We start from the raw sequence: 25,257 nt of genomic DNA, 5'->3' as shown, positions 1-25,257 counted from the left end.
CATAATTGTTACTACTAATACTACTAATAGTAATGTTGCAGAACTAGTAAGAAAGCTTAGCTATTAGAGGTGGCAAAAGGGTGGAAGGAAGAAGCAGCCCCGACAATAATGGACTGGCATAATAAACTACAAGAATTTGCTGAAATGGCGCAGTTGACAAATAGCCTGAGAGGCAATTCAGAACAAAAAATTATGGAAAAATGGGATAGATATAACATATATGTTCAAAAATATAATAAAGGTTCACTATCTATGCTAGCATTCGATTGACATTGGAGAGAAATTGAGTTGAGAAACAACATTAAGGGTACATATTGATATAGGAATGTACTAGATAAAATATAAAGAAATAAACAATAATAAGAGTACATTCATTTGTAAAAAAAGAATATACAATGAGATTGACAGGAAGTCCATAGTGTTGGTACAAATGTTATTTTGAAATGGCTTTATGTCTTTGTTTTTTATTTTATTTTATTTTTTCTTTCTTTAGGTACATAAATTTGGTATATAAACTTTATATACATGTTGGAAATTATATTATAATATGCCCTGTAATGTAATATGATAATGTATACATATGTGACTTAAGAACGTTAATAAAATAAAAAATTTAAAAAAAGAAAGCTTAGCTATTATAAGTTAATATTACCATACCAGCTGCAAGAGCAAGACAATGCCAATTGCCACAGGAGACCTGAAGTATCATCTCTTGATTCAGTTTTTTTATCAACCTAAAACAGCAAAACAATTCATTTATTTTATTTTTTAAAACAACAACAACACAACAGCAGAAGCACACACTAAAATAATAACAACTGTGTCGTTATGAAGGGAACTTATGTTAAACAGTTTAGAATGCATCACCTGGAAGCTTAAGCAAAAATGGCTTTGCTTTTTAAAACACTGCAGTTCAGTGCAGACAACAAGAAGAGCTTTAGATAAAAATAGCCTTTTTATAGTATCCTCTCATTTGGTGTTCTAACTATGCCTGGCTCTTGCATCACCTTAGGGATGAGATTCTTAAATTAAGGTCTCTGGTGCACTTTTAGATTGTACCAGAGCGCACAGTGCAAATGAACACATAAAACTACTGGAGAGTGAAGATTTCTACTGCAGGCTGAACAGAAGCTTGCAGAAATTCAACAGGTGGAGCCTTTTCAAGTACAAAAAGAAAATTATGGGAAAAGATGCACCATGCATGTGCTATCTAATTTGCTGCGTAATGTCACAACTCCATGGCGGCCATTTTGTGTCCAATGCCCACAGCTTTCTCTCAAAATTCAGTGTGCCCATTGGTCCAAAATGTTGGTCCAGGGTCAAGGCAACAGTAGAGAAGGCAAATACGAGAGACTAAGAGGGGAGGTGCGTCCACAAACTCAAGCACACATTAAAATAAAGTGAGAAGGGGTTGCAGGATTGCACAGCTACTCTCCCACCACACATGCGCCAATGTACAGGCACACAGTTCTTCCACATGACAGGAGGCGAAATGTGCCATCGCCTTCCCCTTCACATGTGCATTGGTGTGCTAATATGCACATTTAGGGTCCCTTGTAGTACTATAAAGTTCAGCAGGGTATGGGTGCGTGCCCAGTCAGTGCGTAGAATTTCATTCCACACACACACACACCCTAAAAAGCGACAAGGGATTATTTAGTCTGAACACCGCTGGTATCAAGCTACATAGCAAAGCATGGCGTTTGGTAACCGCTCCGATTACCTTGGTACAGCCACCGAGTCTTCTGCCGTTGTGAGGCCCAGCTGTCCATCGCTACCTGCCCCCCAGGAAAAGAGTTGGCCTTGGTCACTGAGGGCCACGCTGTGAGATTCCCCACAGGCAACATGGACTATGCGCTGATCAGCTAAAGCGTCAATTTGCTCTGAGGGGAAAAGAGAAGAATAACGCTGGTGGAACACGCTAAGCGACAAAACACATGCGATTATCGTTCAAAGCAAAGTTTGGGTGTATGTGTGCAGAAAGAGATATACACACCTTAAAAAAATATCTCATCTAATATAAATTTTGGAAAGTTGTTCATTTGCCAGCTACGCATTTGGACAGGGTCTTAATATATTACAACCAAATTCTGTGTGATGGTTTAGGATCAGATTTTCTGTGTGGATTTGGATACCACCGGACGCCATTTTGAATCAAGATGGCAGACTGAGCCTTTTCACAAAGGCACAAACTTTAGTCACTGAACTCAAAACTGCACTGATTTTTGGTTTTTAAGACTTCACAAGCAATGCCAGGTATGAGGTGTATGAAAATAAAGTCATTTCGCTTTCACCCATTTTGAAATGATACAGAGGCTGATGAGAAACATGTTAGTTAGATGCAGCAGACATGTGCAGTGTTTATGTGTGCGCACTGTGTGCAGCCACACAGCCAGGATGCAGAGAGCTACTTCACAGCCCGTCAACTTAGAGCAAGAATTTTTCCTCAGGAGTCCCACCCCTCACCACAAACTGCTTGGGTTTCAGGAAGGAGACTCTCCCATCCCTACCGGGAGCTGCCAAGGATTGAACCTGCGACCTTCTGCATGCAAGACAGGTGCTCTTCAACTAAGCTATGGCCCTTTCCCCTAGCAAATAAGCAAGCAGTAGGAGCTGACTGTCAAGAAGCTTCTCTTAACTACCGTTAAGAAACAGTCACCCATAACTTAAGTCCAGTAGGTGTAGAACAGCCTCCTGGGACAACAGAACAAAACAAGCCTCTGACCATGTCAGGGAACTGCCATCGGAGCCAGAGGGAGAGGGAGGGCTCCAGAGGGGTTCCGGAGAGTGTCCCGGGAGGGAGAAGCAGCACATCTTCTGGGGAAGGAAATCAGCGTTACACCAGTGAAGAAGGGGGGCAGATGGGGGAATCGGCGAGGTGGCTCCAAGACTCCTCGCCGGGAACCAGCGGGGAGAGCACGGGTCCTCCGATGCCCACACCCTCCCTGCGCAGAATGCTTCCGTGCAGGGAAAGTAGGCGGAGACTAGGCGTCAAAGAGCTTCTTTGCTGGAAGAAGTTCAAGAAACACCCACTAACGGATTCTGCCAGCGATTGAGACAGCCACGGGCGAGTGGCTGTCCAGACAGAAAGGGTTTATTCAGGCAACCAGCCAAGGGTGGCATTGATTTACACACAAGCAACCCCTAGAACCATTACAGACCACTTTCATCTGCAAAGTAACTCCAATCTAACTTGGGCAGTGATTGTTTAACCAATGCCGTCTATAACGGGGGGTGAAATCCCCAAAAAGGATGTTACTTTTTTTCTGTATGCCACAACAGCTGCGAGAATATTACTAGCGAAGAATTGGAAGAAACAAGATTTACCAATTAGAATGGCAGATGAAGATGATGGATTATATGGAGCTTGCCGAACTGACTGGGAGACTCTGAGACCAGAGAGAAGAGACGGTGGAAGAAGATTGGAAGAAGTTTAAAGAATACTTGAAAAAATATGTTAAGATTTAAATCTTAGAATAGCTCTAGAAGTGGATATAGGCTGTAGGGTTAGAAGTAGAAGAAAGTGTATTTTAAAGTAGTTTTATTTGTAAATGATAAAAAGATTTTTATGGTAAAAGCAAGTGTGATAAAAAAGGGCTAGAAATTATGATATATGTAAACTGCTAAAGATGAAAATCGGATGGGGGGACTTGGGGAAGCTTGCCTAACAATGTTTAGAAAAAATAAGGATAAGACAAGAATTTGTTTGTATTGTTTGTTTTTCTGTTTGTGTTGTTTAGTTGTGCTATAAAATGAATAAAAAAATGGGGGGGGAATGCCATCTATAATGACTGGTGGAAGCTAAGATCTCGGGGCTAAAGGATTTCCCCGTCTCTTGCTTGTAAAGATGTTTTAAATGGAGAGAAGTGTATTCTGCATGAAAGGGGCACGTACTACTATTTAGCTATCCTGAGCAGCAGAGGAGGTGCTCAGTTTGCTGGAGCACACCAGGCAGAACAGAAAGGCTTTTGTACAGATGGTGCCCCGCTAAGAGGCTGGCAGCGCTGTTAAGAGCTTGCTAAAACTGAAAATAGCTGTCCAGGAGAACAGTCTCCCTTCCCCACTTTCAGCTGCTATGCGCATCGCAGTGATTCACAAGCAGATGGAACAGTTCCTTCCCAGATGGAATGTGCTTTTTGGTCTATCAACTTGTCCCTTTAATGCCGTTTGGGATCTGGAGAAAAGGAGGCACAATTAATTGCCGCAGGGTCCCTGAAACCGTCAAGCGAAAATCCCAGGGAGGAAAAGATTTCAGTCCTGCAAGAGCAGAGGGGTGCAAAACGAGGACACGTCTCCGATTCATAAATCATTTACTTTATTTTCTTCCTAGCTGCTGCACTACAACACCCGTTACTTAATCTTAATTGCAGCTGCTAGGATAAATCTTCGGATGTGGACATTTCAATGGGCAGGAATATCTACAGAAGCATTCACAGGCCCTCCAAACTTCCATCCTGCATCCCTCCAAGATACACGAGGGCATAGAAACCTGAGGCATCCTCAGCCATGAGCTTCTTCTTGCTGACAAATGATTGGCATCAGATAGCCTATTACAGCTGGGTTTTTTTGTATGGTCAGATCCTAACACATAAGAAGAGTCCCGCTGCATCAGACCAAAGGACTGTCTAGCCCAACATTCTGTTCCCCCAGTGACCAACCAGACAGTGTTAGTAATTGCCCAGGGACTTTTTGCAAATGGCGCAGGTCCACCTGCGACCATGCAGAGATCTCTGGACGACAGGTTGGCAACTGGCCAACCTGTCACGCCTTCCTCAATTAATCCCTACAGTGACCCTTTGAGGTAGATCAAGAGGCCTTCCTCAATTAATCCCTACGGTGACCCTTTGAGGTAGATCAAGAGGCTGTGACTGGCCCAAGGTCATATCTGAGTGGAGATTTGAACCCTGATCTCCCAAGGTCCTAGTCCAACACTCTAACCACTACACCACACTGGCTTCCTGGAGGGTACTTCTGCTACAGGACAGCTATATAAAGTTGGTAAATAAATATGGAGAAAGCAAAACGTCACATTAAGAGAAGAGTCTGAAATATTTTCCTTGAAGCTTGAATATGTTTTATTCTGGATTGTTTTGTTTGAAATTTTCATGTTTTGTAAACCACTCTCAAGATATTTTCTTTGAAATATAAAGCAGCATAGAAACAGGGAGGAAATGGCACCTAAATACTCTGTTGCGGCAACCGTAACCTGGGTTTAAGGTGCCATTCAGCGATTAGCTCATATATCTGAGTTTCTAACACTGCGACCAGATGATTACAGAAATTTCACCAGCAGGATCTGAGTGCTACTGTGCTCTCCTGCTCACAATCCCCAGCTCAATTCAAGGTGCTGGCTTTGGCCTATAAAGCCTTATGCAGCTCAAGACTTCAGTGCCTCAAGAAGCACAAACCTGGACCCTGCGTTCCTCATCTGAGGCCTGTGCATTTTCTGAGGGAGGTGTGGGTCTTTTCAGTCGTGTCTACCTGCTTGTGGTACACTCTTCTCCAAAGAAGTACACCTAGTGATATTGCAATGTGTATGGGTTGCTCGTGCATAAGTTGCCGCCTCTCCTGGTTATGTTGCCTTGCTAAACCTTTCAGTCTGGACAGCCCTTCACTTCGTGGCTGCCTCAGTCGCTAGCAGAATCCATCAGTGGGCGTTTCTTAAATCTTTTCCAACATAAAAGTTGTTTGACACCCAGTCTCCTCCTGCTCTCTCTGCGCGGAAGTCTTCTGCGCAGGGTGGGCGTGGGTAGCGGAGGACCCGTGCTCTCCCCGCTGGTGTCCGGTGAAGACTCCTGGAGCCCTCTCGCCGATTCCCCCATCAGCCCCTCTATATCCCTGGTGTTGCGCTGATTTGCTTCCCCATCTGCGGAGCTGCCTCTCTCCCGGCTGGGCCCTTCTCCAGCATCATTTGAGAGCCTTCCCTCCGCCTCTAGCTCCGATGTCAGTTCCCTGACAGATATCATTCTCTTTTTTCTTCTTCTATGTGCCAGGCAAAAACATTTCTATTTACCCAGGGCTTTGTTCCTTAATTGGGAGAATAACAAGCAATGCCTGTGACCTCTTTTTGTATTCATGCCTGTAACTGGGGTGCTCCTTTGATGTATATATATTTATGGATAAGTGTTTTAAGTCTTATGTGTTTTTGTACCTGATTTTAAAGTTTCCTGCTATTTTTATCACGCAAATCAGTACGAGACAATTTGGTGCAGAAAGTGAGAAATGAATTGTCACTATCATGATCTCGGAAGCACACAGTTCAAACCTGGGAGCTTGACCAGATTGCCAGCTAGTTAGTGCAAATGCTATGCGTATCAGTACCAAGCCAGAAAACTTTCTGCATCCTGGTTGGGAAAAAAGCACAGTCTGTTACAGCCAGCTGGCAAAGCCTCCCAAAATCCACCCTGCAAACACATTAAGGACAAACAGTTTCAAAAACATGGTGCTTGGGGCAGATTAAATAATCCCTACAAGAAGATGGAACAGAAATGGAATAACAGGATTTCAAGAGCAAACTTCTCAGGAATGAAAATCTGCAAGAGGAAGTTTGTGAAAAGAACTTTTTTGGGTTGCAACTCAAAAGCACAAGCTAAATTTAGCCAAGAGTATACTTTCACTGGTAATTCCGACCTGAGTTTCCTCTACCTCCCACCCAGATATTTTTACACAACAATTAGGGATCTCAGGCATACTTGCCAAACTGGCAATCCCCTATCCATGGTGGGAGTATCAAGACTAAAAAGTCCCACCCCCCAGACCCAATCCCTGAACCATGACCCTCGAAGGCAGGAATCTGTAAGCTGTGGCCCTCCAGTTAAAGGTGGTCAGAGTGGTTTATCCACCAGTTCCTATTGCCAGGGAACTCTGAAAACTGTAGCTCTATGAAGGTAACAGCTCTCAGCTGCCTTAAACTGAAGTTGTCTGGATTCTTTGTAGGAAGCCCGACTGTTTAAAGTGGTATGATTCCACTTGAAATATATATAGTGCAGACATGGCCACAGACGGGGGGGGGGGGCTGCTAGCCTTCTAGTAAGCATCTGGACAGCAGTATGGACCAAACTAAACTCATACGCATCTCTTCGTTCAAGAGTAAAGGGACAGGCAGCATCACCTGAACACGACACTCTCCTGACACACTAGCCTACTATCTCCTGTCAAAGGTTACTTTGGGATCAGCCAGAATGAAATGTGAGCCAAACAGGAGCCGGTGGCTGAAATGGAAACTCCCAGCACCAGCCGCAAGAACTAATGGAACACTGTCAGGAAAGCCTCTGGGGCCTGTCTACCTGGCCTTCGGAAACCTCTCCCTTCACAGGCCCTGATCCACGGTGGGAAAGTGCCCTTGAACTATGACAGTGCCTCCTGCAGGACAGAGAGGGAGGAGAAACTAGCCTACTACACGAGGATGACATTTATGATTCTTGCTCTAGCCCACTTTTGCCTGCTCAGCAGGGCTGGGCGATATTGGGTTTTTAACACTGTGATACATCACCAGCTAAACATTGCGACATATCAATATATAAAGGTAAAGGGACCCCTGACCATTAGGTCCAGTCGTGGCCGACTCTGGGGTTGCAGCGCTCATCTTGCTTTATTGGCTGAGGGAGCCGGTGTACAGCTTCCGGGTCATGTGGCCAGCATGACTAAGCTGCTTCTGGCGAACCAGAGCAGCGCACGGAAACACCGTTTACCTTCCCACTGGAGCGGTACCTATTTATCTACTTGCACTTTGACGTGCTTCCAAACTGCTAGGTTGGCAGAAGGGATCGACCAATGGGAGCTCACCCTGTCACGGGGATTCGAACCGCTGACCTTCTGATCGACAAGTCCTAGGCTCTGTGGTTTAACCCACAGCGCCACCCACATCCTTATATCAATATATGACGATGTCTGAAATAAAGATGGAACTATGTAGAAGCGAACAGCAGGGCTGGGCAATATTTGGTTTTCAGCATCGCGATGTATCACCAGGAAAACATCCGAAATATACTAATATATCCTGGGATAGCTCAGTCAGTAGAGCATGAGACTCAATCTCAAGAGCTGTAGGTTTGAGCCCTACATTGGGCAAAAGATTCCTGCATTGCAAGGGGGTTGGACTAGATACCCCTCGTGGTCCCTTCCAACTCTTTTGATTCCATGCTTCTATGACGTCTGAAATAAGGATGGGGCTATGGAGAGGCATTGGGTGACATCACGTTTCCCCCCATGCTGTGATTTATGCATAACACACACACACACACACCATGATTCGCAATATATTGCTAGGTCAAAAATAGTGAAAACCGATGATCACGATATGGACTTCAAACTGGTTTCGGATGATATGTCGCTATTATCACCCATCCCTACTGCTCAGCACCAGCATGTGGCCCCCAGGAGGTTACCCAGAATGGACTGTGGCCCTGCCCTATACACCTCCAGGCTGGCGTCATTGCCAGACTGTACTCCTATTTCAATATAATTTCTAGGTCACCCTTCAGTATAAACCTCCCACGATGGGGTACAATTAATAATAAAATGGAAGGAGTAGCATAGACAAGCCAAACCTGAACCCCAGAACCAGCTACCAGCAGAGCTATTTCATTAAATGTGAACAAGCACCTGGCTGCAGGTGTGGTGACACAACCTTACCTGGCTTGCTTCCTTCCCTCTCGTGGCCGAGTTGCCCTTTCCTGTTCAAGCCACATGTATACACTTCGCCATCCTCCAGCAGGAAGATAGAATGGTTCTCGCCACAAGCCACTTCCTTGACGCTCTTCTCGTGAATGAACCCGCTGCTCCGGGGCTCGGTGATTATCGCTTGCAGCACGTTACCTTCCCCAGGGTGTCCCAAAGACCAATATCCCCAACATAACATCTTCTCTTCTTTTAGCAAGTCATGTATCTTGGTTTTTTCCTGAGGGAGGAGAAGAGGGGAAACCAATCCATAAATCAGGAATCATCTGCAGACCAGGCAAACAGGACCACAGGAAGTGATGCTGGCAAAAGGAGCCATTTCCTGTCCCATCATGCAAACAAAGGAGCAGTAGTTCTCTTCTGCAGCTTCCATTCCATGGAATAACTTTCCTGAAAGATGCCCAGCGGCAAACTATTTTTCTAACAGTTTCAATTTCATTTATTTAAGCAATTTACTATATACTGCTAATATTTGGGATAGGGGAGCGGGCCTCTGGGCAGTATACAACGTATCTTAAAACACTGATTAAAAATCAAATAATTTTTAATAATCCACAATCGAAAACCAAATTAGCAACCCAAAGGGCACCGTGGTAAGCAAAATACACATGAAAACCAAGTGCAATAATAATAATAATAATAATCCTCCATGCTGCACCTTCAGAACTTGGTGTGATGGATCACGTGTTGCTAATACAACCCCCCCCCCCCTTTCCAGAAGTCAAAAACACAACACACACAAATACCACCATGTTCGGTGGCGAGTGTTCTCTGAATGCAGCTTGCCAGCTGGCAGAGTAGCCACAGCAGCAAATAAAACTTCAACGCTCTTGTTCGCTGGGACATTAATGCCAGAACAAATTTGTTTCTGTTGACAGTGCCTTTGTTATGTAAATTGACGGCTTGTTCCTTCCACAACTCTCTCTACATGGAAAGCACTTCATGTCCTCGTCGGTGTTCACGTTTCACCGCAGGTCAGCATCTGAACTTAAGGCAGATGCTCCTAATAACAACTGCACATCACCCCAGACCAGGGGTCTGCAACCCGCGGCTCCGGAGCCGCATGTGGCTCTTTTACACCTTTGCTGCGGCTCCGGGGTGGATACTAGCGAGGGGAGGAGGCGCATTGTGCGCCCCGACACTCCCCACTGTGGCGGGCACTGTACTGGCTGTGACATCGCATGGGGGCGGTGCGTGCGTTAGTCACGCACCGTCCTGACGTCACCTTCCCGCCCGCTGTCAGATTGCGGCTCCGGAGATATATTTGTTTTAAATGTCGCAATGGTTTTGCGGCTCCCAGGTTTGTTTTTTTCTTCGAAAACAGGTCCAAGTGGCTCTTTTTGTCTTAAAGGTTGCAGACCCCTGCCCCAGACCAAATGGGCTATTCCATGGGAAGCTGTCTGCCATGGTATAGCCAAGGAACCTGGAACAGGTGGGGTGGGAGACACTGTCAGCATCCAGATTCCAGTCTTATGCATTCAGGGCTGGCTCCCATGCAGAATGCTGTCTAGCAATTTATTTGCTGATGGGGAAGTAATGGCCACTGATAACATAGTTATTTAACAGGGGGAGAAGAGGAAGGCAGGGCAAGCTATGCAACGACAGCTGCTGTGGTATAAGTAGAGGCTGTGACATGGGCAGCGACAGCCTGCATAGGGCAAGTTAAGTAGGGCTGGACACTCTGAGCTGATCTGGAAAGAGTACGGCTTGCCATACTAAGTGAACAAGGTTCGGGCTCATGAGAACCCCATTGCACTTCTGCAGCGTGGAGACCAGAAGCACCTGCCTCCATTTTCAAATAGCCAGTTTGTTGTTTTGTCCAGACTAGGGAACTATGGATTGCTTTGATTCCAAAAAGCCAAAATCAGGAACCACGATATGTATGTTTGTTAGCTAAGATCAACCACAGTTTATCCCATTGGGACCAAACAAACTGGTTAGTTGCAAACGTAGGCAGGTTCTTCTGATTTCTTCCTTGCAGCCACAATAAAGGAGGGAGTACACAGGCAGGTACATAGGGACACGGGTGGCGCTGTGGGTTAAACCACAGAGCTTAGGACTTGCCGATCAGAAGGTCGGCAGTTCGAATCCCCGTGACAGGGTGAGCTCCCGTTGCTCGGTCCCTGCTCCTGCCAACCTAGCAGTTCAAAAGCACGTCAAAGTGCAAGTAGATAAATAGGTACTGCTCTGGCGGGAAGGTAAATGGCGTTTCTGTGCGCTGCTCTGGTTCGCCAGAAGCGGCTTAGTCATGCTGGCCACATGACCTGGAAGCTGTACACCGGCTCCCTCGGCCAATAAAGCGAGATGAGTACCGCAACCCCAGAGTCAGCCACGACTGGACCTAATGGTCAGGGGTCCCTTTACCTTTACACAGGCCCATAGATGACTTGTGTAGAACTAAACCATGGTTTTGCACCCAATCTACACTATACTCCTCCTACATCAGCCTTCAGCAACTTGGTGGCCTTCCTATGCTTTGGGAGAGCACTAGGTTGAAGGAGACTGCCTTACATCATGTAACAGCTCCTTCCCTACGCAGATGCTGAAACAGAAGAAGCATTCACTTTTGTTTCAGGACTCTAGTGGGGCCAGGTCACTGTACTGAGGTTCCTCTTGTGCCAACAGCAATATCCCTGAACCTCTGTTCTATGGGCAGCACAACCGTAGGCTCTCAGCAAGTTATTTCCTTAAAAAGCAAAGCAAATACTGAGATGTCCTTAATATACGAGTCATTTCCTTGCAGTATTAATTCAATATCCAAACACTAGCAGCGAAGGCGGCAAATGGCAACCCCTAGGCCAAAACAGGCCATGAGTGTGATGCTACCTAGCCCTAGAGCTGCAGGCCCCAGAGTGAAAACAGTGTGGATTACTTGGAAACAAGTGATTTCCTTAAAAGGTCAGCCTGTGCTCAGGCGAAACTAGCTGCCATACCTAACACTTTAAGGAGAATCATCTTGATGAACCAACCCTTGGTAATTGCAGGGATGTAAAAAAAAAAAAATAGGGACGCGGGTGGCGCTGTGGGTAAAAGCCTCAGTGCCTAGGACTTGCCGATCGAAAGGTCGGCGGTTCGAATCCCCGCAGCGGGGTGCGCTCCCGTCGCTCGGTCCCAGCGCCTGCCAACCTAGCAGTTTGAAAGCACCCCCGGGTGCAAGTAGATAAATAGGGACCGCTTACTAGCGGGAAGGTAAACGGCGTTCCGTGTGCTGTGCTGGCTCGCCAGAACAGCTTTGTCACACTGGCCACTTGACCCGGAAGTGTTTGCGGACAGCGCTGGCTCCCGGCCTATAGAGTGAGATGAGCGCACAACCCTAGAGTCTGTCAAGACTGGCCCGTACGGGCAGGGGTACCTTTACCTTTAAAAAAATAAATACATCACCAGGTGCAAGTGAAATATTATTTAGCCTTTTGCAGCCTTGGATACCTGTTATTATAAATTTGTATACCACCCTTCAACTGCAAATCTCAGAGTGGTTCACAACATAAAAATACAATGTAAAACCACCAAATACATGATAAAAAACAGGAACACAAACAAACAAACAAACCAATAACCCCAACTTGCCCCCAAATATTCAATAACTCAGGAACTCAGACATGTTTTTTCCCTAGTTCTATGTATTTTTTGAAAAACAATCTCAATCAATAAATAAATATTGCCCCTTATTACTAACCTAAGCAGGCAATCTATAAGTCTCCCTGGGATGAATGCTCAATGAACGAGTTTTCAGGAAACTCCTATCCCTGTCTCTCAGCTATTTCTAATAAACCTCTGTGTGCATCTGCCAGCTGAAGCTGCCAGGGCATCTATATGCAAACAGTAATGCCACAAACACGTTGAGATTTGCCAAACTCTTGAAGATTTGGAGAGCTCCACTTTTCTGCTGACAGCCTGCTCAAATGCATCCCATAAACTAGCCTCTGCTAAAGAAAGAGGCATGGGAGGGGGGGGAATGAAGAGGGGTCAGAGGATGCCTGTCTATGCACGGAGACGCCAGCAGAAGCACGTACAGCCAACACGCGCGGGCACGCGCAGCCAGCCACACACACACACACCCCAGCTAGCTTTGCAAGCCCAGGGAAGGGGCACGTGCGCACGCGGGCACGTGTCTCTCCCTGCTTATGTTTCAGCCAGCCGGTCGCCTGGTGCCTCTCCGCCGGCTGCGGGATCCCTCAAAGGCAGCCGACCCATCACGAAAAGCAAACAGAAAAAGCGACGCCACCCTTCCTTCTCCCCTTTTGCATTCGAGACGTTCAGGATTGGGGTTTCAAGCAATCGCCATCGTTGGCTTCTTCCTCATGCAACCCCGACAAAAATACGCCGCGCCCACCACGTCTGAACATCTCCCACCCCCCGGAAATGCCTCCTCTTTTTTTTTTTTTAAGGTTTTCAGCCTGGGGGAGACGATTTGCAAAAGTGCTTTGCTGTATTCTCTTTTGCATGCTTCAAAGAGGCACTGGAATGAGCTCATCCTGAGCTACTGGAAATCGGCTGGTGGGAGGGAACAAGCAAGCACACCTCCTCGGTCCTACTGCGCGGAGGGTAACCGGGAAACAGGCGCGGGTCCACGATTGTTACCACCGTCATCACCTCCATTCGCAAAGTCCCGGAAACTAGCCTCCAAATATCTGCCCCGGGTGACGTGGAAAGCCCCGATTCCTGCTGTCCGGGTTTCTAGGATTTCTGCTTTCCAATGCACGCAACTGCACATACTGCCCGGTGTTTGCCATGACTTGCATCGCGGTGCAAGAGTTACTGAAATAGCGGTTTGACTGTCATTCCCACCCACCCCTCGATACACACACATACACACACGTCACAGACAGAGGGGATCTTTAGCAACCTTTCAAAATAAAATCATTTAAAGGCCAGCAAATAATTTAAGAAGCCATTTTTTAAAAAATAAAATTAAAAGTCCGAGGGTAATAACTGCTTTCCCAAGAGCTCTTTCTACGGCCAACCTGCGGGCATAATCCAGCGGGAAGTTCTCCTGCGCAGCAGCAGCCGAGATGCAAGGAGACCGTATATGGCTTGCGCAGGATTTTCCGGGTTTCCCCCGGCTACGGTTGCTATTAGATCTCGTAGCTGCCTCCCATCCATCGGTGCCAGTGGCCGCGTAGAATAAAATGTCTTGCTGGAAAGGGGGAAGAAATAATATTGCACGGATGCGCAACACGCAGCCAGCAATCTTTCTTTGCCCCATTGCATGGGAGCATCAAGCGCAGAAAGGGAGATTATTGGGGGCCCCGTGTGACAATACGGGGGGGGGGGGTATCCTCATCTTCCAGTCTTCAAACCAACCCAAGCCTAGGCACGCCTAACTCGGCAGCAAGACCCACAGGCTGCGCCCGTGCCGTGCTTCATGGGCGTCTTAGTGCTACCTGGACGGATGTTTGGACGAGGTGGGCCTTTCGCCTGATCCAGTAGAGGGGTGGGGTGGACTCTTCTTAATACGACTGACCCCTTCAGGTTAAGTGTGCGTATTGGATCGCGGGCTCAAAGTCAGGCTCTGTCACTCCAGGGCTGTGGAGTGCTAAATGAAATTATTACTCGTTCCACCCGCCCCGTCTGGAGAAAAAGAGAAAGGCGGCAGCGAGGCCATTATTAACAGGAATCGGAAAGGAGTTGGGTTTGCTAGGAGGCTGCTGTGGGTCTCTCTATTCGTCGCCCCCCAAATGCAAGCCTATCACCCCCGTTTATACCCGGGAGGCAAAAGATCCCATTGATCTAATGGGAGAGCTTGAATTGCACGACGCAAAGAGATCGGGAAGCTTGCAAAGCGTCCGCTATCCAAGCTGAGCGAAAGGGAGCTACCCCCCCCCCTTCTATAAAAAAGCCTGCAAAAAAAGGAGGCGACAGCACAACAGGATCGCACGCAGCGCCCGGGGAACGCAAAGCAACGCCTTTGGAACGCTCACCGGCTCTTGGCTGCTGCTGCGCCCCGGGAGTCCCAGGTGCGGAGACGGAGGCGCCACCTCTGTGCTCTGCTTCCTGCTGCGCGCTTACAATAACAACGAAGTTTTGCTTCCTTCCTCCAGCAGAGAGAGCCAAGCGCGAGCCCCGCCTTTACGTGGTTGACGTGTTGAGCCGCACCCAATGGGGAGCCGCGGAGGCTCTCCGGCTGAACCAATCGCTGCTTCCACCAGAGGCTGACATGGGGAAGGAGGGGTAGGTTGAGCCCAGAGTTCTAGTTTTGGAGGGGGGGGGGAGAGAGGCGGCCTGACAGTTAACCCTAGAGGCGCTGGAGGAAAATGTGAAGTCCATATTGTGCTGGTGCAACTGCACTGTATATTTATTTCACAGAACCATAGAATTGTAGAGTTGGAAGGGACCCTGAGGATCATCCAGTCCAACTCCCTGCAATGCAGGAATATACAGCTGTATCATATGGGGATCAAACCTGCAACCTTGGTGTTATCAGCACCATGTTCTAACCAACTGAGATATTTGTTTGCATTTATATCCCACTTTTTTGGTTTGTTCTCCCCCTCATTTAATTCCCCACAACACCCCTGTAAGATGAGAGGCCAGCCCAGGGTCACTCAGTGAGCTGCGTGGCCAAGTAGGGGATTCGAACCCAGGTCTCCCACGTTCTAGTCCGACACTCTTAACCACTATTACTGGCACCAAGCTAAACTAGGCAGCAGGAGGTTACTTAAAAGTGTGCAGATTTTATATTTAGATGGAAATATTTGACAGGTCAGAGGGCAGTTCTCTCAGAGACTAATCATAACTATTCAGTGTACAGGTAAAGGTAAAGGTACCCCTGCCCGAACGGGCCAGTCTTGACAGACTGTGGGGTTTGTGCGCCCATCTCACATTTATTGGCCGGGGGCCAGCGCTGTCCGGGGACACTTCCGGGTCACGTGGCCAGCGTGACAACGCTGCTCTGGCGAGCCAGAGCCGCACACGGAACGCCGTTTACCTTCCCGCTGGTAAGCGGTACCTATTTATCTACTTGCACCCGGGGGTGCTTTCGAACTGCTAGGTGGGCAGGCGCTGGGACCGAGCAGCGGGAGCGCACCCCGCCGCGGGGATTCGAACCGCCGACCTTTCGATCGGCAAGCCCTAGGCGTTGAGGCTTTAGCCCACAGCGCCACCCGCGCCCCTATTCAGTGTACAGAGGCTCTGCTAAACACTCAAAAGACTCAGGGGCCTGAGGCTCCAATTTGCATATGCTAATTTTGTTAATGATTCTTAGATTTATAGCACACTTTTCCTCCCAGAAGCTCAATGTGGCTCTCCCCACCCTCCCCAATTTTATCCTAACAATAACCCTGTGGAATAGGTTAAGCTGAGAGTCTGATAGGCTCAAGTGAGCTTCAGGGCTGAGTGGGGATTTGAACGTGATTCTGCCAGGTCCTAGTTCGACACACTCAGCACGGCACTGCATATGTATAGCTGCATATGTTGGTCCCAGAGCAAATTAAGAGGATAAGTGAATGGACAGCACAGTATGTGAACCAGCCCTGGAAGTAAAGTTAAAATCATTTTTGGAACAAGGGCAGGTGATCCACAGCCCAGCCCTCTAACAATACTTCTGACAGAGACAGGCAGCAGGGAGCCTGATTGCATATAAGCTCCAAGGAGGTTGATAAATTGAAGTAGACAATGAACACCTTTATGTTCCTGCAAGTTACTTTGCTATACTGTATAAGCCGTGCCACAAAGAGTAACTTCTGATGAGAATTAATTTCTTTTTTTTTATAATTATTTTTATTGCATTTTTTTCCAAATTACAGATAAAACAGAAAAGAGAAATAACATAAAGAATAAAAAGAAAGAAAAAAAAACAGAAAATCACAACCATTTCAACAACTTATGTCAAATTTCCATCGGACTTCCCCACGTCTCCCACATAGTGCATTCTTGACAATAAAGTTATCAGCAAATTATAACCTTATTTCGTGTGTTTCTTTATATTTTCAATTGCAGTTTAAGTTTAAATCTCTTATTTTCCATTTACTCTAAAAATATAACATGTTGTCATTTTTACCCATTTAAACTTTGATTCTTTCATAAATGTTATCCAATTTCATAAATAATTAAACTTTCGTTGCTGGGGCTAACATTCAAAGTCATACGGCATCTTAAGATTCATATAACTTATAGTACTTTTGCAGGTAGTCTTTAAATTTTTTCCAGTCCTCCTCCATTGCCTCTTCTCCCAAATCTCGGATCCTTGCAGTTATCTCGGCTAGTTCCATGTAGTTCATCAATTGCGTCTGCCAGTCCTCCAGTGTGGGCAAATCTTGGGTCTTCCAAAGCTTAGCGATAAGGATTCTTGCTGCTGTTGTAGCATACATAAAAAAAATTCTATCCTTTTTTAACACCTTCTGGCCGACAATGCCCAGAAGGAAGGCCTCCGGTTTCTTGGGGAAGGTGTACTTAAACACCTTTTTTAACTCGTTATAAATCATTTCCCAGAAGGCCTTCAATCTTGGACAAGTCCACCATAGGTGAAAGAATGTCCCCTCAGCTGATGAGAATTAATTTCCAGGTGAGTTTGAAATCTATCCCCAGGCCATATTCCAGCTAAATATTTTGGCAAGGGATGCTTTAAAAAACCAACAACCTATATTTTGAATTCGCTGTGCTTGTTAACTGAATAAGAGAGATGCATTGATTAGAAGGAACAGTCTGTTCTTAAATGGCTCTTGCATTTTTATATTGCATTAGCAACACTCAGAAATGATGCACTGGATACTTGGGTAGCAAACCTATGCCCACTTCTCTGGTAGTTACTTCTGAGTAGGCATGTATAGGATTCCTCTGCTAATGATTTCTTGCAGGGCCCTTCGGTTGCTGGGTATTCTGGATAGAAGCATGGATGAAAATTTTAGCTTTGCATTTGAAGGAAAATATAAAGACCTGGAGTGTTTAGGCTGACACCCTAAGTATGTTTACTAGGAAGTAAAGCCCCATTGAACAAAGTGGGGCATACGTTTGGTAAACATGCACAGAAGCCTGCTAGAAAGCTGTAATCCTGTGCATATGCTTAACCCAGTAGAATTTAATTCTGAGGACAAAAGTTACAGGTTTGGGCTGCACGACACAAAAGGATTGCAAAATGCACTTATCGTTCTGATGTACAATAATGTGGCAGATGTGCAATGTCGTTTTGAGGCCGGGGGTTCAGCTTGACAACAAACAAATGAATCAGAAGAGAGCCCTTCAGGCGCAGGGGAAGAGCTGGAGGCAAGCGCTCTTGAGTTAATTGGAGGGGAACGCCAGGCATGACTCACTGGCTCAAGGAAGGGCATGAATACATGGCTGCACTTATTTTTAAACGTGCTTTAAATGCATGGTACAAAGTCCGTTTCTTAGGGAAAGGTCAGAGCTTTGCATGCAGAAATATCAGTGGCATCTCTAGGTAGGGCTTGGAGAGATCCATCTCCAAGCTGAAGTGATAGCGCATGGGTAGGCAAACTAAGGCCCGGGGGCCGTATCCAGCCCAATCGCCTTCTAAATCCGGCCCGCGGGCAGTCCATGAATCAGTGTGTTTTTACATGAGTAGAATGTGTGCTTTTATTTAAAATGCATCTCTGGGTAATTTGTGGGGCATAGGAATTTGTTCATTTTTATTTTCCAAAATGTAGTCTGGCCCCCCACAAGGTCTGAGGGACAGCGGATCAGCCCCCTGCTGAAAAAGTTTGCTGACCCCTGTGATAGCGGGTATGAGACCTGGGCTGTAAAGGATTAGAAAAAACACCTTTTTGTGCAAACAAATCAGGATGCATAGTCAATTAACCTGGAGGAGCTTTTAGTTATTGCATCTGAGCCCGGATTAGCTAGAAATTACTGTGTTCTTTCGTGAAATTTTCTTATTTCTCGCTTTTATTGATCTTAAAGGCAGCAATCCTGTACCCACATGTTCCTGGGACTAAGCCCCATTGAACATCTGAGTAGATATGCGCAGGATTACACTGTAAATCAACTTTTAATTGAACCGTGAGTGTACTTTTGCTAAGCCACAGGCCGTGTGGCGTTTGCGTGCCTAGCTATTTTGATTCCGTGCTACTTAACTTGTGATGATTTGGTAACTATTCACTTGTTCAGCAAATCCCATTGCTCCAGAGTTCTTCCTGCTTCCGAGTCAGGGAACTGAAGGAGGTGCTGAAAGTGCTGTACGGTACGATACAAAGACTGTGCCCCCCTGCCTGTCTAACCTTTCCAGAAAGGTGGATCTTGAATGCTTCTTTGAAACAAGCTCACCCGAACAAAAAGGCAAAAATGGGGCCAGTGATTTTTCTGGGACGGGATCCAGAAAAGAGGGCTTGTCTCTGGTAGATAGCAACAGCTGTAGAGTAGTTTGCACCTGAAACGATTTCCTATGCATTGATTCTCCTATAGTGTAATATAGTATTCATTTGTTTTGCACTAGGCAGAATGTATTAGTGAAAGCAGAGATTAAGCCGTTCCAAAAACCATTTAAGAAGAAAAGAGCCGCAGGCTTTTCAATTTGCTTGCAAAGAGGCAGTTCTTACAGGAACAGGGATTATGGAGGGAAGGTTTTAATGGCCTATAAAGTCTCTCCCCCCACCCCCACCCACCCATCAGCTTTATCTCCTATAGGCCAGTTGCATTGCAACAGACTAGGAGAAGGAAGCGATCTTAACCTGTAAATAGACCTATAATCATTTAAGCTCTGATACCAAAAACTTCAAAGAGCCTTTGGCACCTTGCAGACCAGCAGATTTATTATGGCATAAGCTTTTGGCGGACGATAGAGTCCACTCTGCCAGATGTAAAAAGCGTTTTCCTCAGTTGGCACTTCCGTGTGTGTGTGTGTGTGTGTGTGGCAAGGGATGCGAAAAGCAATTCGCTTAAAGCTACATGCAGGCAAACGGAGCGTTGTGACTGTTTGCAACAGAAGTACAGTGGTACCTCAGGTTACATACGCTTCAGGTTACAGACTCCGCTAACCCAGAAATAGTACCTCGGGTTAAGAACTTTGCTTTAGGATGAGAACGGAAATCGTGCTCCGGCGGCGCGGCAGCAGCAGGAGGCCCCATTAGCTAAAGTGGTGCTTCAGGTGAAGAACAGTTTCGGGTTAAGAACAGACCTCCAGAATGAATTAAGTTCTTAACCCGAGGTACCACTGTAACAGGAGATTTAAGGGATTGCAAGACCGTCTCAGCAGTCATGCATCCTTGCCATCAGTATGTTTGGCTAGCGTGTGAAGGGTCTCTATGCACCTAGATCTCTTATTCATATGGGGAAAGCTCTGCCAGTCAGGATGCCCCATTGCGCAGGGTCCTGAGTACCAGTCCCATTGAACAACTTTCATGAAGGAGATGCACAGTGGTGCCTCGGGTTAAGTACTTAATTCGTGCTCATAAGCATGCACACGATAACTTCCTTTCCATTTTGAATCAGACGCAGCACGCTGAGGAAACGAAAATGCTCATAATGTCCTGACATAATGTGGACAGGCTGTCATGAAAGACAAACATTCCAACAGAACACATCAGAGATCCCCATGTTAACATTCAAGTTGCAACCTCAGTCTCATCCTAGTTGCCGACAGCTACAGTCTGGCAGTACTTGAAACCATGTCTGATGATAAGATGCAGAAAGCAAGCCAAAAAAACCCCCAAAACTAAAGCACATACTGTAAAATGAACACACGCTAGGACTAAACCAACAATATTTCAAAACACGCATCAGAAGCAGCTAATTTGAAAAGGGTGGTGACACAGCCCTTCAGATGACAAAGAAAAGTAAGAAAGGTGATATGATAGCCATCTTCAAACACCTGAAGGGCTGTCGCATGGAGGATGGGGCAAGCTTGTTTTCTCCTGCTCTGGAGGGTAGGACCCAAATCAATGAATTCAAGTTACAAGAAAAGAGATTCTGACGAAACATTAGCATCAACTTTCTGACAGTAAAGGCTGTTTGACTCAGAAGGAGGTGGGTTCTCCTTCAGTGGTGGGTTTCAAACAAGAGCTTAGATGATGATGATGATGATGATGATAATAATAATAATAAATTTATTTATACCCCTCCCTCCCCGGCCAGAGCCGGGCTCAGGGCGGCTAACACCAATAATAAAATCACAGTAAAAACATAATAGGGGGAAAAGAGAGGGAGGGGGAAAAAAACCAATTTAAAATACTGGTTAAAATGCAATTTAAAATGCAACCTCATTTTAAAATAGCTGACAAATCAAGGCCATAAGGGGAGGGAAACATAAGGGTCAGACTGAGTCCAAACCAAAGGCCAGGCGGAACAACTGTCTTGTAGGCCCTGCGGAAAGATGTCAAATCCTGCAAGGCCCTAGCCTCTTGTGACAGAGCGTTCCACTGTCACCACTACGTCGGGGCCAGTGCTGAAAAGGCCCTGGCCCTAGCTGAAACCAATCTAACCTCCTTGAGGCTCGGGACCTCCAAAGTGTTGTTATTTGTGGACCTTAAGGTCCTCCGCAGCGTGTACCAGGAGAGGCGGTCCTGTAGGTACATGGGTCCTAGGCTGCATAGGGCTTTAAAGGTCAAAACCAGCACCTTAAACCTGACCCTGTACTCCACCGGGAGCCAGTGCAGCTGGTAAAGCATTGGGTGAATGTGATCCCGCAGCGAGGACCCCGTAAGGAGCCTCACCGCAGCATTCTGCACCCGCTGGAGTTTCTGGGTCAGCTTCAAGGGCAGCCCCGCGTAGAGCGAGTTGCAATAATCAAGCCTGGAGGTGACCGTCGCATGGATCACTGTGGCCAAATCAGGGCAAGAAAGGTAAGGGACCAACTGCCTAATACGGTGGAGATGGAAAAATGGCCATCTGTCAGGGATTATGTAGCCGTGATTCCTGCATTTCAATGGGCTGTACTAGAGGACCCTTGGGAAGGTTTTCCGGAGGACGATGGAATGGAAGAGAAGCTGAACAAAGGGTCTCCCACTAAGACTGAGTTCGGTGGTGCTCCTTTCTAAATAACTCTGCGATCCTAACCATGTCTACTCAGAAGTCCTGTTGAATTCATTGGGGCTTGCTCCCAGCTAAATAGGGCTATGATTGTACAGAGTCTCTATAAAGCCGCATCCCTGCAGCCCAATACTAGGTATAGATACAGTGGTGCCTCGCAAGACGAAATTAATTCGTTCCGCAAGTTTTGTCGTCTAGCGAATTTTTCGTCTTGCGATGCACGGTTTCCCATAGGAAACAAAGTCGCGAGACGTTTTCGTCTTGCGAAGCAAGCCCATAGGGAAATTCGTCTTGCGAGGCAAATCGAAAACGGAAAAACCTTTCGTCTAGCGAGCTTTTTGTCTTGCGAGTTTTTTGTCTTGCGAGGTACCACTGTACTTGGAAGGAACACCCACCAGGTTCAGTGGGGCTTGTTCCCAATTATAGGACTACAGACTTGTTGACAAAAGATACCTACATACCAAAAGATACCAAAATCTGTAGAAACAGTACATTAGTCATAGAATCATAGAATCATAGAGTTGGAAGAGACCACAAGGGCCATCGAGTCCAACCCCCTGCCAAGCAGGAAACACCATCAGAGCACTCCTGACATATGGTTGTCAAGCCTCTGCTTAAAGACCTCCAAAGGAGGAGACTCCACCACACTCCTTGGCAGCAAATTCCACTGTCGAACAGCTCTTACTGTCAGGAAGTTCTTCCTAATGTTTAGGTGGAATCTTCTTTCTTGTAGTTTGGATCCATTGCTCCGTGTCCGCTTCTCTGGAGCAGCAGAAAACAACCTTTCTCCCTCCTCTATGTGACATCCTTTTATATATTTGAACATGGCTATCATATCACCCCTTAACCTCCTCTTCTCCAGGCTAAACATGCCCAGCTTCCTTAGCCGTTCCTCATAAGGCATCGTTTCCAGGCCTTTGACCATTTTGGTTGCCCTCCTCTGGACACGTTCCAGTTTGTCAGTAGTCTCCGATACAGGTCATATATAACCACGTAAGATTTCGAATAGAGGGTGGAGACCACTTCTTTTGCTACCCCTAAATGTATCCTTTGTAGACACACACAAAGTTATTCCTTCATTGTGCTGTTCACCAAGGATGCAAAATCTGTGGTTTTCCAGATGTTGTTGGACTACAAATCCAGTTTTCCCTATTGGCCATCCTGGCTGGGACTGATGGGTGTTGGAGTGCATCACATCAAAGGCAATTTCTTTGGCGGCTCCCCGTCTGCAGAATGCTCTCCCCAGAGGCATGCCTGATGCCATAATTACATCTCTTTAGGTGGCAGGTGAAAACATCCCTCTTCACCCCAGGCCTTTGGCCAGTAAATAATATATGGCTGTTAAAGCTGGGTGGGGGAGCCCTATTATTATTTTATTATTCTGTTTGTTACTGGTATTTTTATTATGCTCCATAAAATGTGTTCTTAATGTTGTACAGCACCTGGCAAACTTTTGATGAATGGTGGCATTTAAGTTGAATAAATAAATAAATAAAAATTAAATGTCTGGAGTGTCACAGGTTCCCAAGCTGTGCCCTATGCCTTTCCCCCAACATACCAGTTTGTTTGCTGGAGAAATACTAGATGACGTAGAAATCACCTATTAAATGACCTTGCCCTTCTGTTTTCTTAAAACCTGTGCTGCCTCATACCTGAACACAAGACGATGCATACTGACCATGCTCAAGATGACATGGTGACTTCTCAGTCAGGTGTTTCCCCCGAATTCCAGCCAAGCCACCAGCCTCACAGAGGCCAGTGTTTCATTCTGCCGCTTGCAAGCAAAGGATGGCTAAGCCAATGAGTTCACAAAGGCTTGTAGCAGCTGTTGCCGATTTAGTGACCTCACAGATCTCTGCCTTTGACTCAGCAACACAGGGCTGTGCCTGTCTGCAGCCAGGGTAGCTAACCTGTTGCCCTCACGGTACATCTGGAATTTATTTCTCAGTCCTCTACATCAGGGTTTCCCAAACATGGGTCTCCAAGCTGTTTTTGGACTGTAGTTACCATCATCCTTGACCACTGGTCCTGCTAGCTAGAGATGATAGTAGTGTCCAGAACTGGACACAATACAGTGGTACCTTGGTTTACAACCATACTCCGTTCCAGAGGTCCGGTTGTAAACCAAAACAGGTTGTAACCCAAGGCGCACTTTCACCAATGGGGCCTCCCAAAAAAATGGGTTGTAATCCAAAAAGGGGACACGCACTTCCGGGTTTGACGTGGTTGTAATCCAAAACGGTTGTATTCCAAAGCGGTTGTAAACCAAGGTACCACTGTGCAGTGGTACCTCAGGTTAAGTATTTAATTCGTTCCGGAGGTCCATTCTTAACCTGAAACTGTTCTTAACTTGAAGCACCACTTTAGGTAATGGGGACTCCGGCTGCTGCTGCCGCGCCTGTTCTTATCCTGAAGCAAAGTTCTTAACCTGAAGCACTATTTCTGGGTTAGTGGAGTCTGTAAGCTGAAGCATATGTAACCTGAAGCATATGTAACCCGAGGTACCACTATACTCCAGTCTTCACCAAGTACACATAAGACTAGTCTGCTGAGCCAGACCAATGGCCCACTCAATCCAACATCCTGCTCTCTCAGTGGCCAACCGGATGTCTGAGGGAAACCAGCAAGCAAAAGATGAGCCCAAATGCCCTCTTCCCTCCTGCCAGCAACTAGGATCTGAAGCAAAGGTAGAGCAAAGCCAATACACTCCATTGCCTTCCAGATAAAAGCAGACTCAGAGTGCATCTTCGACTTGCATGAAAATATAATTTATTTATAACTTTTTCAAGGATCACAGGGCAGTGAACATGGCCCCCTTCAGCTTTTATCCTCACCACAACCCTGAGAGGTAGGTGACAAATAGAGTGACTGGCTCAAGGTCACCCAGTGAGCTGGGTGGAAATGCAACTTGGGTTCTGCTCCATCTCCAATGCCTACCAATTTGTCTCCAAGCCCAATTCAAAGGGCGGCTTCTGACTTCCAAGCCCTTCTGTGGCTGAGGAGCCCAATACTTCTATAACCACCTCTCCCCATACTGGACCCGTCAACGTTTGATGCCCTTCTCTAGATGCTCCCTACAAGAGACGTTCAAAGGGTGACAACAAGGAAACAGGCCTTTTATGTGCTGACACCCCACCCCCCAAAAAAATATGGAATGCTCTCCCTGGTGCCAATACATTTTCAACACAGACTTCCATTGGCTGTGGGGAGCGATTCATAAACTTAATAAAAACTAAACCATACACTCTGCTGGACTGTTTCAGTGACCTATATCTCTTGTATGGAAAGAGCTGCTTAAGCAAATTGTGGGAAACGACAGCAGTTTCGAGGTGGGGTGCAGAGGACAGCGAAATTACACCCAGGCTTTTTAAGAGAGGCCAAATTTTTCATAGTTCTCTAGAGCGATGAGGAGCATTTTCTGGAGAACATCCCTGTTGCTGTATCTAGGAAGATGCAAGACTCGGTAGCAAGTGGAGGCCTCAGGGTACCACAGGTCTGGATCTTCTTTTCTCAAATCCGCAATAGTGACTGTGAATCGTTCCATTCCATGAGCTGGGAAGCAGTCGGTCCCTGTGAGAAAAGCTGGAAGAGATGGTAGAAATTAAACAACACATAGCCAGAACGCATCTTAGCAAATAATGATGATGACCCAACCCTGTG

The 25,257-nt window shown here is 46.4% G+C and overlaps 2 protein-coding genes across 6 annotated transcripts in view; both read right to left on the bottom strand.

The window, feature by feature from the left end:
* HERC3 (HECT and RLD domain containing E3 ubiquitin protein ligase 3) overlaps positions 1–23,407 on the bottom strand; it is a 56,078-nt gene extending 32,671 nt beyond the window's left edge. For 2 of the 3 annotated variants that reach the window (XM_082236341.1, XM_082236343.1), the window contains exons 1-4: positions 23,250–23,407; positions 8,635–8,899; positions 1,724–1,883; positions 658–734 (exon numbers count right to left, since the gene is read on the bottom strand). In XM_082236341.1, coding sequence (XP_082092467.1) covers positions 658–734; positions 1,724–1,883; positions 8,635–8,860 — 463 coding nt within the window. In that variant the 5' untranslated portion in view covers positions 8,861–8,899; positions 23,250–23,407. Of the gene's footprint in view, positions 1–657; positions 735–1,723; positions 1,884–8,634; positions 8,900–14,600; positions 14,732–23,249 lie in introns of those variants that run through there. The other variant, XM_082236342.1, reaches the window with a different exon arrangement.
* Positions 23,408–24,343: 936 nt separating this feature from the next.
* The window catches only part of LOC309539915 (E3 ISG15--protein ligase HERC5-like), a 38,884-nt gene continuing 37,970 nt past the window's right edge, over positions 24,344–25,257 (bottom strand). For all 3 annotated transcript variants that reach the window (XM_082236360.1, XM_082236362.1, XM_082236361.1), the window contains exon 23: positions 24,344–25,179. In XM_082236360.1, coding sequence (XP_082092486.1) covers positions 24,965–25,179 — 215 coding nt within the window. In that variant the 3' untranslated portion in view covers positions 24,344–24,964. The remainder of the gene's footprint in view (positions 25,180–25,257) is intronic.

Source organism: Podarcis vaucheri, assembly GCF_965113315.1.
Source record: "Podarcis vaucheri genome assembly, chromosome: 9".
NCBI classification, from domain to species: Eukaryota; Metazoa; Chordata; class Lepidosauria; order Squamata; family Lacertidae; genus Podarcis; species Podarcis vaucheri.
This window is presented reverse-complemented; position numbering and strand designations above follow the sequence as displayed.